The sequence below is a fragment of the Stegastes partitus genome, unplaced genomic scaffold (assembly GCF_000690725.1).
Source record: "Stegastes partitus isolate 25-593 unplaced genomic scaffold, Stegastes_partitus-1.0.2 Scaffold109, whole genome shotgun sequence".
NCBI lineage: Eukaryota > Metazoa > Chordata > Actinopteri > Pomacentridae > Stegastes > Stegastes partitus.
Genome location: NW_007577840.1, coordinates 319,397 through 334,609, shown reverse-complemented (window position 1 = coordinate 334,609; position 15,213 = coordinate 319,397). Strand labels below are relative to the sequence as shown.

At 41.2% G+C, this 15,213-nt stretch overlaps 2 protein-coding genes across 2 annotated transcripts; one reads left to right on the top strand and one right to left on the bottom strand.

The window, feature by feature from the left end:
- Positions 1–13: 13 nt before the first annotated feature.
- On the top strand, positions 14–7,239 carry smpd1 (sphingomyelin phosphodiesterase 1). The gene is made up of 9 exons (XM_008277859.1): positions 14–204; positions 366–635; positions 2,062–2,382; positions 2,717–2,997; positions 3,355–3,528; positions 3,810–3,981; positions 4,202–4,278; positions 5,432–5,577; positions 5,663–7,239. Exons 2-9 carry the CDS (start codon positions 429–431, stop codon positions 6,079–6,081), a joined length of 1,797 nt encoding a protein of 598 aa, XP_008276081.1. The 5' UTR covers positions 14–204; positions 366–428; the 3' UTR covers positions 6,082–7,239.
- A 46-nt stretch (positions 7,240–7,285) lies between these two features.
- On the bottom strand, positions 7,286–14,801 carry tpte (transmembrane phosphatase with tensin homology). Its single transcript, XM_008277858.1, has 19 exons — positions 14,583–14,801; positions 14,151–14,244; positions 13,965–14,045; positions 13,806–13,853; positions 13,545–13,706; positions 12,822–12,941; positions 12,085–12,184; positions 11,900–11,963; positions 11,749–11,813; positions 11,526–11,586; positions 11,343–11,424; positions 10,970–11,058; positions 10,822–10,883; positions 10,640–10,720; positions 8,894–8,999; positions 8,692–8,789; positions 8,504–8,599; positions 8,325–8,395; positions 7,286–8,223 (listed from the first exon to the last, which is right to left on the bottom strand). The coding sequence occupies exons 2-19, from the start codon at positions 14,195–14,197 to the stop codon at positions 8,118–8,120; spliced, it is 1,539 nt and encodes a 512-aa protein (XP_008276080.1). The 5' UTR covers positions 14,198–14,244; positions 14,583–14,801; the 3' UTR covers positions 7,286–8,117.
- Positions 14,802–15,213: the final 412 nt, after the last annotated feature.

Genomic DNA, 15,213 nt, shown 5'->3' with positions numbered 1-15,213 from the left:
CCCTTCATAAGAACAGGCAAGAAGAAGAAGCATCCCAACAAGCAGCAGCAGTGGAGCAAACCGAAGAAGATCCTGCTAACGCGGGGTCAGCACACTTCTTTGTGGAGGTGGAAACGGGACTGTGTTGAAGCTCCTAGCCTGCTTGAGCTCACCATTCCCAGCATTCACCCCGGACAGACCGCGACACTCCATTTTTTTTTGGAGGTACAGTTTCAAAACATTAGCTAGCTAGCTGCACTGTTAGCAGCCGGGTGTCTTCATGTGAAATGTTTTCCGTTTGTGACTCATTTACTCCGAGGCAGAAGTGTGAAAACCCACCAGCAGACTGTTACACCCTTGACAGCTTTTGTGTGTTTGCTTGCCAGGTCCTTTTTATTGAAGCTGACGACTGACAGTTCTCGGAAGACATCTGCTGCCGGAGGGGGACCATGACGCTCCACGGGCTGCTGCTGATAACCGGCTCTCTGCTCTTAATGTCGCCGCTGTTTGGCTCCTGTCACCCGGCGCAGCTCTCAGCAGAGACCCGGCTGGTGTTGTTGGAGCGATTCGGCCACCCAGGGCTCGGATTTAACTGGAGAAACATCTCCTGCCCCCTCTGCAAAGCGGTCTTCACCATGCTTGACATCGCCCTTCTGGTAATATCCTAAAACGTCTATTAGCGAGGCTGCTGCATTTGGTAGTTGGTGCATTGATCTGTTGTGGGAGTGAGACGAGCAGGTCCAGGAGGTTCTGAAAATGGTTTATCAACACAAGCATGAACAAAGAAAGGAGATATTCAGTGGCACATTCAAACTGTTAAACTATTGTTTTATGATTAGACTTTTAGTATTAATACAGTTTATGATAAGATAAGCCTCTCTTAATCTCACGGTAGGGAAGTTTGCACAGGTACAGCTGCAAAGAGGAAGATTACAAATCAGTAAGAAACATCCACAAGCACTGCTGATGCTGGACAGATTCTAACATGCTTAGAAATTTGCACAGATTCTGAACAATGTTGCACACAAATTATGAGATTGCATGGATTCTTTCATGAGTAGAAAATCTGGTTATTAAAAGTGCTGATTCTGACACAACAGACCATTACTAAGGTATGTTATTAAGTTTCTATTACAGGATGTTAAATCACCGTCACTGTCGCTCTGGAGGTTACGATTGTGGTGTTAGGCTGCATTATATTATACCGAGAGTTGTTTCTATTATCGAAATACATTGAAGAAATGTTATGTTAGACTGCACCTTTCAGTGTGGCTCAACAGCACCATCGCATACCTTAAGTTTGAACAGACATGCTGTTAAATCAAGCTTGATGGTGATAAACTTTAATGGTTGCTGTTTTTACAGATACAGCTCCTTCCTTCAGTTTGTTCTGATTATGATCAGTGAATGTTTTCTGACTTCCTGGACTAAACTAGGAACTTCTTATTGTAGCTGCTTCTTAGGTTATAAATGTGGTTAAAAACTGTGTTACTGCTCGGTTGGTAAGACAATACAGTGATTCACATCTTGTTGAACCAGATTGGGATGACATTTAATGTAAGTTAACACCAGTTGCATCATGACACACATAGGGTTACTCAATGTAAATGGAGCATGTGACATCAAGGACCCCGAATGGAGAAGGCTTAGTTGTTTTTCTGACTCTTGAAAAGCTCAGCTGTTTTTATGTCCTGTGTTTAGCACAAAAAAAAACCATAAGAACTCTGTATCATATGATGTCTTTGTCGACCTGAAGTGCCCTCATTGCCATAGCTGTTGACCTGAACCACACACTTTATAAACTGACAAGATCTGTATTCATTTCAATGAAAGGTGTAAATATTCCACTTCAGTTCTGCCCCGCTCCAGAGATGTCATGTGATTTCTAGTGAATTATGTTATGGTCTAGTAGACTGCTATTCTTGCTGATTCAAACAGATTTCAGCTTGTTTTTCAGAATTTTTAAGGTTTTGACATCAGTCTGTGCAGCATTTTTTCATAGGACTAATTTAATGTTTACTTGTATTGGCTGAACCTCCCCCCCTCTTTCTCTGTTCCTGTTCTGCTGTATCACTTCATCAGAGCGATGCAAATGAAGAGCGAGTGGCACGTGCGGTCGGCGAGGCCTGCATCCGTCTCCATCTGGCTGATGAGCAAGTGTGTCGACAAATCACAGAGCTGTTCAGGGATGACTTCATCAGGGCTCTCCAGGAGTCGTTGCTGTGGCCCACCGAAGCGTGCGCCCTGTTGCTGGGCTCTTCCTGTGGCAAGTTCGACGTGTACGCTCCGTGGAACATCACTCTGCCAAAGGTTTCTAAGCCTCCCGTTACGCCGCCCTCGCCTCCCAAACCTGGCTCTCCGCAGAGCAGGGTTCTGTTTCTAACTGACATCCACTGGGACAAGGTGAGTGTATTGTGTTGAGAGATGAACCAAAGCAAAACTGAAAGTAAATTAACACCTTGCAGCAAGTGCTGGAACACAGTTTGACACTTTATGATAGCACCTCAGGGTCAACAGTGAGAGAGTATATATTCAAGGACACCAAACAGTGTATAAAAGTATAAAGGTCACACTTTCTGTGAACACAAGGTTGCAGTTATTGATTTAACTGAAAGAAATGGTTGTAGTTTAACAGGAAATTAGGGATCACTAACCGGAAAATAATAGGATGACTCTGACCACCTGACTTTGTTTTGGATCAAGTCCTGCTCTTGAAACTCAACCTCTCTGCCGACAGGAGTATGAAGCCGGCAGCGCTGCAGACTGCAAGGCCCCTCTGTGTTGTCGTAAAGACTCTGGCTTACCCAGCTGGAGGCGAAGGGAGGCCGGGTACTGGGGAACCTACAGTAAGTGTGATCTACCTCTACGGACGGTGGAGAACCTCCTGGAAAATGCTGCCAGAAGCGGACCTTGGGACTGGGTCTACTGGACTGGGGACATACCAGCCCACAACGTTTGGTCTCAAACCAGGAAGCAACAGCTGTCTGAGCTTACAGTCATATCCAGACTCATCCAAAAGTAATTTTTCTTGTTTTGTGGCATTATTATTTTCACACGTAACGTTCAGCTCCTCCTGCATATTGCTTTGCCAGCTGCCACTATCTAGGTACAGTTTTGTATTGAACGGCTGATAAAACATGGTGTTGCAATGTCCGACCTTTTAACTGCACTGGTTTAGTTTGAAGGCTGCTATTGGAATATCTTAAGACCCCTAAATACTTGAGCTAATTTAACCTCAAAATGCCCTTTAACTCTGACTCAAAACACGGTGATAACATTCAGAATGTCAGCTTTGTTCAGATGTTTGTAGTGTGTTATCTGGAATCGATCCAAACAACTATCAACTCTTGTCTCTTCTTCCTATCTTCTGTCCAGACACCTGGGCCCTAATGTGACAGTTTACCCAGCTGTAGGAAACCACGAGAGTACACCAGTGAACAGCTTCCCACCACCGTTTGTTCACGGCAACAGGTCCTCCGCCTGGCTCTATGATGCAATGGCAAAGGAATGGGGGCCATGGTTGCCAAATCAGGCTTTGAAGACTTTGAGGTACTTAAACTTTATGGTTTTTATTATATTTTTATGTCTTACAATGTTATGTGGGTCAAGACAATCCTGAAGATAATAGGTAAGTGATTAAAATGAAAATGAAGATAATTTTCAATCATAAAGAAGCTGTGGTTATGCTTGTTCTTGCACTTTCTATTTCACATCCCACTGCTTTCAAAGAGAAGTGGTAACAAGTCTCAGAATATTTTTGTGGTTTGGAACTTTGATGGATGGCCCTGAGCCGAATTTGACTTCCTTCAGTTATCTCTCTGTAATTTTAGATACGGGGGATTCTACTCGGTGGAGCTTCAGCCAGGTCTGAGGGTTGTTTCTCTCAACATGAACTTCTGTGCGCGAGAAAACTTCTGGCTCATGGTGAACTCCACTGATCCTGCTAACCAGCTGCAGTGGTTGGTTCATATTCTCCAGGCCAGTGAGGACAAGGGAGAGAAGGTCAGTTCACTCACTCAACACTGCAGAGCCAACAAAACAAGTTGTGTGTCCCACTTCCACCACACGCTTCATGCTTGACGTGGATAATGTCTGTGGCTTCCTTGTTTTAATTATCTCTCATTGCTGTCGTTGAGCACGATATAGCACTAAACCTCTTTTTTTTTTTTTTATTAGTGCTGTAATCTTCCTCAATTTGATGCCATTTGTTCCTTTTATGTAGGTCCATATCATTGGTCACATCCCACCTGGCCTGTGTCTTGGCAGCTGGAGCTGGAACTACTATCACATTGTCAACAGGTAGCTGCACTGGTCTTATAGACTTTACAATGCACAATCCCAGAACTGTTTAAAATAATCAAGGTGTAGTACAGTAAAGAGAGCTGCAGTAGTTTTAAATTTTAACTGCGGTTTATTTGCTATCGTCACTGTAAGATGGAATTTAGGCCAATTAAACATAGCTGACTTATTAGCAGTAACAGTTGGTTTCACTTCCCTTTTTTTCCCCCTGCATGGCCATGTCTGGTGGGGTTTTATGTCTGAATTGCTAATTTGTTTTTTAAAAGCATGCTAGTAAAACCGTCAGCACGTGATAGCTTGGCTGTTTGGAACCTGTTAAAAGAAGATAGATGGGGGTTTTTTTTTTTAAAGGAGACTTTCCAGTTTATTTCAAGTTTGCATCTTTCCCATTAAAGTGCCATGTTAACTTGACACTCCTTACCTCTGGTGTAGAGAGTTGGAGAAATGAGGAGTCATACAACAAGTTTGATCAAAAATACGCTCAGAAAGTAGTAGCCTGGATTTATCAGCTGCATTAGTTTAATCTCGCCGGTCTCTGTCTTTTGTTCAGTTTGATTGCGGGCAGGTGAAACACTATCCAGGTTGTTATCAAAGTCACAAATTCATTAGTTGTCGCTCCGCAGCTGAGATTAGTCACATCTGGAGATTTTCCAAGTCTTATCTCAACAGGTGTCACTCGTTGCTGCAAAAGTTTTCCTCCTCAGTCACCAGCAGTAAAGCGAGCGCAGGCACACAGCCAGTTTCACGTTGTCTTTCAGGACAGTCCTATTGTCCGTCTGCATCTGTCCTCATCCCACCTATCTCATGTTTCCTTGTCTTAATTTAGCTGCTTGTTTGTGTACCGTTGTTTGAATAATACAGGCGACCCACAAACTGAAATGACCCACTATCATCCTCCTACTGGTCCATGGTGTCATCCACTATTGGATTTAAATGCTGAATTTGCTCAGAACACAATGTACACAGTAAAAGAAAAAAAGCAAAAACAAAGTTTTAAAATGATTCATGGTTCAAGTTTGTGTGACTTCTTGTTTCTCCTGAATTTCTACAACAGGGAGATGAGGGAAGTTACGTAAATGGGAATCACACCAGGCTGAAATAAACCAGAATTACCACTCTTTCTTTGGTAAAAATACTTAGTTTGCTTTTTCAGATATGAAAGCACAATTACCGGACAGTTTTTCGGCCATACACACCTGGATGAGTTCCAGATGTTTTATGATGAGGAAACGCTGACTCGTCCATTGGGAGTGGCCTTCATTGCTCCCAGCGTCACCACCTATGTAAATCTTAATCCAGGTGAGTTCATAAACTAGCTGATGTTCTGTATCTCCCTATATTTCAAAAGCAAAATGTTCACTCACGGTTAAATGTGAATTTTCAGGATACCGAGTGTACTATGTCGATGGGAATTACAAAGGCAGTTCCCGACTTGTGGTCGACCATGAAACCTACATCCTCAACCTCACGGAGGCAAACCACAGTCCAGGGGCGTCACGTAGCCCAGTACAGAACCCTAAATGGACCCTTCTTTACCGTGCCACAGAGGCCTATGGACTGTCCAGTCTGTTCCCCTCTGACTGCAATGGACTGATGCGGACCTTCATCAACGATGATCGTGTTTTTCAGAAGTTTTGGTACTTGAGACATAAAGGACACGTGTCAGAAACCTGCAAGGAGATCTGCAAAACCACTCTACTGTGCTTTCTTAGAAGCGGGCGCTATGATGAGCTGGAGCAGTGTGACCACCTCAATGGTTTTGGAGGAAACTTAGCTCGGGCGGCCAGAAAAACTCTTTGTTGATCTGAGGAAGGTCTGACTGAATGGCTGGGGGGGTGGGGGAGGAGGGGAAACAATCAGACCAAAAATATGACACTGAGCCAAATAAATAGTTTTCTCTGTTGCAGGTCGGTCAACAAGATTTGTTGTATACAATCAGGTCACTAGCACTTGGACAGTGTATCTTCGTAATTTTGCCTCTTTACTCGACAACAGTGGACTTGAAATGAAGCCCCAGCTGTATGTTTGATGACTAAAATTTACTTGAGCTATTACTCAGTACACTGACGGGTTATGTGGAACTTGAGTCTGAAGAGTTTTCAGTTTTATGCCTTTTAATCAGTGATTTTTTTTTTTTTTTTAACATTCACTGTGTTTGGCAACAGGCCTTGGATTTGTCAACTGCTGTTTTGCAATGCCAGTTGTGCAAAGGACTGCTTGTAATTGTCCTGAAAGATGCTCTGTTTACTTGAAATGCACAGAATGGTAGGCGTTGTGTGGATTGTCTAAAGCTGGCATGATTTCGACAGTTCTATTGAATTGGGTGCCTTTTTTTTTGTCAGGGAACAAGTAAACATATCAATCCCTAACAGCTATCCTGCAACTTTTAACGCTACTTAAATGGTCTCCTGCAGAATAGCATACATTAAATGTCACTTTTAAAGTGATGTGACAATTATCAAGAGGATGGCCTCCAAAAAAAAAAAAATCCTGAAGCCTGATTTTCAATGCTCGAATGTAAATTGTGACACATAGTGGAAAGTTTGAGGATGGATTGTTTCACAAAGCAGAGTTAACGACGTTTTAAGGTTGTGAAGTGATTCTGCTGCTGGCCACTTTATCAAATTCAGTGCGTACTAACTTTGATATTCCTTTGTCAGCACCATTGTGGGTAGTTAGGTCAATGTTTTATGCATCTACCTTCATGCGTAGCATCATCTGCCTCAGCAAAGAAGTCTTGCAAACCAAACATGAAGCAGTGTTTCTCAGTGAGGTTTACTTCTGCCTGCACTTTAATTCTTTAATTCCTGACAGAACAAGTTTAATGGACCCGAAATGTGAAAAAGACAGGAGAGTTCTCAGATGTGGGTCTGTCATGGTATAATGTAAGCATGACAAGTAATGCAACTTGTAAAAGAAGCAATAATTTAAAAGATTGTATAAATAAAGGATGAAATCTGATACTCTTGTCCACTCATTTTCTTCTGAGTAAAAAACAAAATATGAATACGAAAGAAAGTTATTTATTTTGTGACGATACATGTGACATTTCTCAAATGTAAATAAGGCATTTACTTTTACTGCTTCAACGGGGTGTTGACTGCTGAGCCTTTTCTGAAAAATACCAAAATTCACAAAAACAGATTGACAATGTTCCCTTTTGTGCTAACATTCACATCCAAGTGGCTCTTTTTGTCACAAAAACATACAAAACGGAGTGACATCTACAACAGCAGCTGTCTCCAAAGCTCAGACTTTAGCTAAAGGTGGACTGTGTGACATCTGTTTGCATATTGGTTGCTAATGTGTCATCCTGTGTTCTGGTAAACTGTTCTGTGGTTTGTACTGTTTCCGTACTCAGGACACCTCATATGTAAGATTCACTTCACTGATCAATCACTTGGTACATGCAGTAGTGCTTAGATCAAAAAAAGCTAGTTTCAAACTGAATCAAGAAAGAATTAATTTACAACAGCTTTGGGGACTAGTTCAAGACTAAAGCAATGAACTTTGATAGGAGCAGCGTAATCTTGGAGCGTCACAAGTTCATGATTTCAGATTTTTTACATGTAATTTTAGGACACAAAAAGAGTCTACACTCACACAGATATGATTTGATTCACTGAAAGACATCACTAGCAGTTTATCCCTGATAAATTTCAACGTGCCAAAACGGTGCGGTGATTTGGCTCAGTGGAGGATCCTGCTGCACTTGACATTTAAACAGAAGTAACCGTATGCCTCGTTCGTTCTTGACTTAGTGTTCAATTTACCCATTTTCACTCACCATTGATCATTAAAACTACCAGCCATTTTTTTTCTGTCTTTCTAAAGGGCTTTCATTCAGACTCTGAGAAGAACATGGTGACACCAAAGTCCTCCTTGTACAGGTCCCAGGTCTTTGGTTTGTGCGGGTTGTCCAGCTCCTCCCTGGATAAAAACAGCCTGTTTGAAGGAAATGGAGAATTCAGTCAGTACTACAGTCAGAGAACAATATGAAAACTATTAAGTTAGTAATTACAGACATAATTGCATCAGAAACATACTTGTTATCCTCTATGAAGGAAGTATTGAACCAGAAATAGAAGGGAACATCTTCGTATCCTTTTGGAAGTCCCTAATGGGAATGATGAAAACAAATAGAACATAAATCATGTGACAATCACAGTAAACACAAGCTTTTCTTACACATGTAAGTGAAAGATGTAAAAAAATAAGCACTCACAGCACTTGATTCAAACATGACTTTCACATCCCCTTCAACCACAGGTCCATTCTGTAGGCTGATGACTGCTGCATTATTGCCCACATCGGGAAATACCTAAAAGCAACCAGAATACATTGTCACCCCACTAACTTATGAATCCTGATATATGACCTTATGAGTGTACGTGCTGAGTGTGTGAGTCTTACTGTGCAGTTCTCCTGTTTGGCACAAACACACTGAAACACAACATCATTCTTCACAAGTATCTTCATCTTGAGATCGCTGCCATCACCTTTACCCACACCTGGACAAAAGCAGAAATTTAAAAAAAACAAACAAGTTATGTATCTACTGGATTTCCCTGCTGGCGTAGGTGTATTCTGACGTGCTTCGGGTTCGCTGGTTTACCTGCTATGGAGTGGATGCGGATGCTCTTGATCCCGAGGCGTTTAGGTGGAGGCAGCTGTCTGTTGAACTTGGTCTTCATGACCTCATAGTACCCCACGTACCGGCTCTGTGGTTCAGACACAACAAAGCTTTACATATCCAGTCTCTAAAGAGCATATAAATATATACAGTATGTATTATGTTTTTATAGAGTATGGCTCAGTCATTGTAAATTAAACCTAAAACGATTGATTGAGCTGTCATGAATTGTCAACTATTAAATAAAAGCCAACTATTATTTGTCGTTTTCAGTGATTAAGGGTCAAAAAATGTGAAATTCTTTTATTCCAGCTTCTGGAATTTGAGTATTTTCTGGTGTCGTTACTCGGCTGTGACAAAAAAACGTAATTTCTTTGTGTCGTGGACAAAAGCAGACTTTTGAGGGATGTCATTTTTAGAATTTTTTGTATCCATTTTCAGACATAATGTAAAGCAAACAACTTACTGATTAAAAAACTGAAAGATTACCCAGAAATAAAAATATTAATTACATGTAGCCCTGATGCAAATATTGTATAAAAGAAAAACACAAAATAAAATGTAACTTTAAAGAAAACTGAATATTTGGGAAATTATTGCATTAAATATGATGCTGATAAATCAAACAATGTAGCGCCTTTGAAGTACTAATCTGCTGTAACTAAAAAGTAATACAAAAAGATTGATATGCAAAATGGTACTTGTTCAATTATCATCCATAGATTTAAGTTTCTGTACGTAGAAGCTACGTAGCTGTTGTATTGTTCAAATTACTCTGATGGCATAAATTCTTGTTTGTGAAAACTGAGACAACTTGGAGAATACAGCCGTGACTCAATAATCCAACACTAAATGTAAAACCTTCTTTTATGTCGGATAGCAAAGCTGTCGGCTTGTCAAGACGGAGGCCGAGATACAAGGAGGGCTTGATGCCTGAAGGGCAATTTGTTGTTAATATTCAATGTTTATAGTTGTTATAATAACTAGTAGGGCTGGTCTGAATGGCACTCTCTGGACTTAATTAATGATGACTATCAGAATATTCGGCGTGGTCAGGGGGCGGGGGCACTTCCACCCTGGGGGTGTGCTCCGACGGGGTGGAAATGGTTGAAGTGGTTGGAACACACAGGCAGTACTTTGCTGCTGATGCTGACGCTAGTGTAGTTAGCGGTCACACTTCTGTTTATGCTATAGATAGCAGCAGGGGTGCCACTTCCCCGTAAACACTGAGCACGCCGGCTGCGTGTGACAACGTTGTGTCCTCTTCTGCGCATGCGGGACGCTTTTGGGTGGTGTGAAGTTTACATAGCAGATCACATACAAGTTGTATTTAACTGGAAATGTGAACAAACTTGCAAAAAAATCGGATTTCACAAAAAATCCGAATTGAGTATTAAGTCCTGCAGTCTGAACATAGCCAATCTGTTGGATTGTTAAGTCAGGTAATACGCTGCTATCCTTATTTGTGACATAAAATGTCATGTCGGAGTCGGAAACCAAGGCTGTCAGTATGTCCTAAAAACCTGTCGGATAGCAAGACTTTTGGATTGTTAAGGGTCACGGATTATCAAGTCACGACTGTATTTGTCCTCTTTATTTTTTGGTTTTGTCCTTCTGTCTGCCACAGGGAGGCGCTATTTATTAAAATTCTACACCCAGTGCTTTCAGTGTAATCTTAACATGACAACACTTCTACCTCCACTAAAAACCCGAGCGCCTTGCTCTTACCTGAGAGGGCGTCTCCACTCCTTGAAACTTGGAGCTCCGACTCTTGTCTGTCCTTCTCTCACCAAAATACTCCAGACTGTCCTGGTGTACAAACAGAAACGAGTATGAGGAAGGAGCCCTGTTTCAAAAATGTTCTGATTTATCATTAACCCGGGCAGAACAGATCACTAAGAACGATGTACCTGTGCACTCTCAAACTGGTCACTGTCAATTAGCCAGGTGCACACCATCGTACCTGTGCGTCCTGTAAAAGGCAAAGGTAGCATGAAGGTATAATGTAGATACTCCAATGATTCACAAAGTGATAATAAACCAAGTAGAGATCATCACCTTTTCCTCCTTTACAGTGAATAGCAATGATGTTTGTGGGGTCAGCTGACATCCACTCCCTCACGTTCGCTGTGTATTTCAGCATGTCCCTGAAACAGTCCAGTGCAACAATTACACAGAGATAAGCTGCTAAAATATTGTAAAAGCAGGAATGCAAGTTCGTGATCTCGTTTCAGTCTGTAGTCATAATATTTTATAGAAATCCGTGTGGACTTTACACAGAAATAGAAAAAAACTGCAATTAGGATGAAGGTGCTTTTCAAGATAAGATAAACCTCACTGATAGCAGGCAGGAAAATGTGTCATTTACACCTAAATATGGTTTGCTTTTTTATAATTACAAACAAAGAAGATGTATCAAACAGAAACTCACTCCAAGGAGGGGACGTTGTGGTCACCAATGAACACCCTTTCAACCCTGTAGTGGAAGAACTGGGGGTCGTAGCCTTTTTCACCTGGAAACAAACAAACCAACAAAAAAGTCACATTGGCAAAGTTTAATTAGTTCTGCATTAAATGGAATGCAGTATGTGTGACAGAGGAGGTGCCAACTCACTGCACAGGTTGTAAACTTTATAGTGTCCTTCGTGTTTAGTGTCGAGAAACCTCGCCACCTCCTGCACGGAAAGAAATATGTCAAAAAAAACCTGTGGTGTGCACCCAATCTTTGAGGGATGCATGAATAGTAACTAGGAATTGATTTATTTTGATACTTATGTGTGTGATTATATCTCAGGAATGAGGACTAATTTAATGCACGTGTGCACACAAGTCCAGACCTTGATTGGATTCCTGTAGAAGGACTGCTTCCCAGAGGAGGGGAAAGACATGGCAATGACACGATCTAGAGAGGAAACAAACGGTGTCATTTTTAATAGTCTATTTAAGATGGATTTTACGTGTTTGTGTGGTGCAGCATGTGACACATACCTGTTACATATGTAAGATCAAGGTCAAATCCATCCTTCTGATAACGCCGCTTGTTCTCAGAAATCTGAAAAACAAACACAAGTTACTCTTACAAGGATCCTCTCTTGACCTAAAAAGCCACAAATGTCGAAGACAACTAGATCAAGCATCCGTGGTTTTACGTGCTTCCTTATAGGCGACCTTACCATCCTCCTGGTGACCTTCTCCAGCTCTTTCTTCTGAGCTGCCAGTCTGAAAACCCTCACAAGGATTATTATTCTCAAGAAGCGCAGAAATGACACGACCCTGGCAAAGAACAAGAAATATGTGGATCATTATCCAGAAGTATGCATCAAAAGCATTCAAAATTTAGTACTGAAAGAAAAAACATTGGTAAATGGCGCCCTATGTACTCTACGCAGGATGACAGTATATCAATACAAAACGTTTAGAAACTAAAACTGTGTTTCGCAATATGCTGAGATATGCTGTTTTTTTAAATAAACTTAATTTAATAGTAGTCTTTAGGGCCCTGCAAACTCTCACTGGAGTTTTCAATATATAGTCATATAGATCAGCTTGAAGGTGGACAGAGCTACGATAGAATACTGAAGAAAGACAGATGTATAAAAACAGGTGCAACGAAACATGACAGTTAGTATAATGTCAATAAGCACACTTTGTACACAGTCCTAAGAGGTCATGTCTGGTTTTGTAAGTGAAAATACAAGTGTGGGTGGGTTATGGATGTATAGGAGCATGCTACTCCTTCAATTTGAGAACCTGGAATTTAAATTAATTTTCAGGCTGTAAATGTAATACATTTGAACTCATATTAGAATCTTCCACAAGATCCGACATGGTCTTCAAGTACTTAGATGTTTTTTTTTCCTTAACCTACAGAGAAAGCCATTATCTGGGCATGTGAGGGGAGAAAAGGTACCTGGGGATGAGGCTGGCACCTGACAGGTCAGAGAAGGTGTAGATCATGGTGACCACCAGCGTGACCACCACAACACAGGCGTCTACGATGTTCAACTTGGAGCTGAAGTACACTTTGAAACTGAAAGGAGAGGTCAAGAGATGTCAGACGTGTAAATAACATAATGCAGAAAAACTGCTCAGTTCATGCAATGAACATATTAAACGACTGGTGTACTCCGTGACACTGTAGGCATTACATTTCCCGATCACTAGCTAAGCACACACCATACATTTCCTGTCAAGCTTCCTCTTCATACCTTCCTGTTTAACAACTAATCTCCCTTGGTTTCTGCTGACACAGGTTTTTGGGAATGTTTGCATCACTCCTTTGAAACATTCTTGTTCTCACTTTCACAAGAAAGCCGTTTTTGCAGCGACAACTTAAGATTGCATTAGACTTTTTGGTAGTGTTTCCAATATGTTGCAGTCCTTTACAGCAACAAGAGTGAAACCCTCTTCAAACACAATCTCAGCAAATGATAGTAAACACTGCAAACTTTACAAAAGGTAATATTTATGTGTTTTATTAGGATGCCCGTTAGCTTTATCAGAACAGATGCAATTCTTCCTGATGTCCAATATTATTGGAAGTCTGTAATTTGATGGCACAGGTGCTAAAAACATACAAACAAGCGTCTGTACTGATACCCAACTGCATGCACGGCCTTTCTTCTTCACTCACCCTTCCACGTAGACTCGCAGGAGAACATCAAGGAGGAAAAAGAAGGAGATCGTGAGGGACACAGCCTCCAGAGCATTTCCAACATCTCTGCTTTTGGCTGGCAGCGACAAGTCCACAATCACCAGCACAAAGTCCACGATGATCAGTACCGTTCCAAGTAAACTAGAGAAAGAAAAAAAAGATGTAAACATGCAAATATTAGCTTCATTACATACAACCAGGCAGGGAAACATTCATTTCAAATTCACAGAAAACACTCACCGAAATCCAAAGGACATAACAAACGGGGTTATCTTTGTCCGAACATTGCTGCGAAGGAGGAAAAAAAAAGGGGGGGATGATGCTTGTTAGTAAACTCGTTTCTAAATGTAGTGTTTTATCTGACCTCAAATCTGTGCATTGCAAGCTGTGTGAACTCACTAGTACAGTGTGTCTGGGAGCGCAGTCTGATCCTTTCCATCATCAATCTGCACTTGGGCATCCTCCATTTTTGCAATGTTTCTGGCAGGAATAAAGACATTGGAAAGATATTTTTAAAAGCAAGGGCTGGAAACTGTACACATCAACAGATACAGTTAAACATTAAATAGAAACTGTGCTGCTCACCCATTTACACCTGAATCCGACCCCGGGTTGAAGTAGACGGAGGACATTTATGTGTGTGTGTCTTCTTCCTGGCTTTGCTGTGAATGTGGAGACTCTGGATTTGAAAAGAGGAGATTGAATGGGTTACAAAGTGTAAAACTTGGGACAAGAAGTGCACAAAAACACTGTTCTGTCCTAAAGTACTGCATCTGTTCCCAACACCCAAGGCTTCCACCAACACAAGCAACAGTGATGCAACAAAAAAAAAAGTGCAAACACTGCTGCAGGAAAGTGAAGCATGCACAGTTTATTATCAAAGTTAGCTCTAGATACATTTTAGCAGCACCTACCACTATGTGTGCTAGCACTTTCCCACACTTTTGTCTTTTTCTCAGCCTGTTTACCAAGCTAGCCCCCCAAAAAACTCTAGCTAAACCCGCACCGGTTACTTACCGTCACGACTGTCATTCGTGAAATTATACGAGCCTCCGTCTTGTGACTTCTTTCTCGCTCAAAGGAAGACGGTTCAAAGGTTAACCGGGTACATTTTTTTCTATCCATCCACTAGTCCTCATCGTTTTTTTTTTGTTATTTTTTTTTGCAAACGTAGCGGTTTCAGGCTTCCTGGACTTCAGTAACAAACGCTCAGCCCCCTTTTTTTCCCTCCTCCGTTACTCATCTTTCCTCCTCAAACCACTTTTTAACTGCAGAAACTGACCAGAACCTTCCTCCTCCACAGCAACGCATTTAAAGAACCAGTACTTGTAAAAAGTAGGCCAACAGGAGGCTGTTCCAGCTACTCTCACATCTCCCTCCTCTGTCTGACATCTGGTTCTGATTGGATGTGCATTCCCAAAGAGTCCGCTCCTGGTTTGAAAAGCAGCTGCATGACAGAAATTTAAATTTAAATTAAAAAAACAAATAAAAAAGACGTCACGTTAGAGGTCTTCTTTTTATGTTATTTGTTGAATTTCTTAATTTTATTTTTTTGTTTTTTTGTTTTTTTAATTTACATACATTTAACTGAATAAAATAAAATAAGAAAATAGGCGTCGTGTCTTTATATTTTATCTTATTTGTTTGA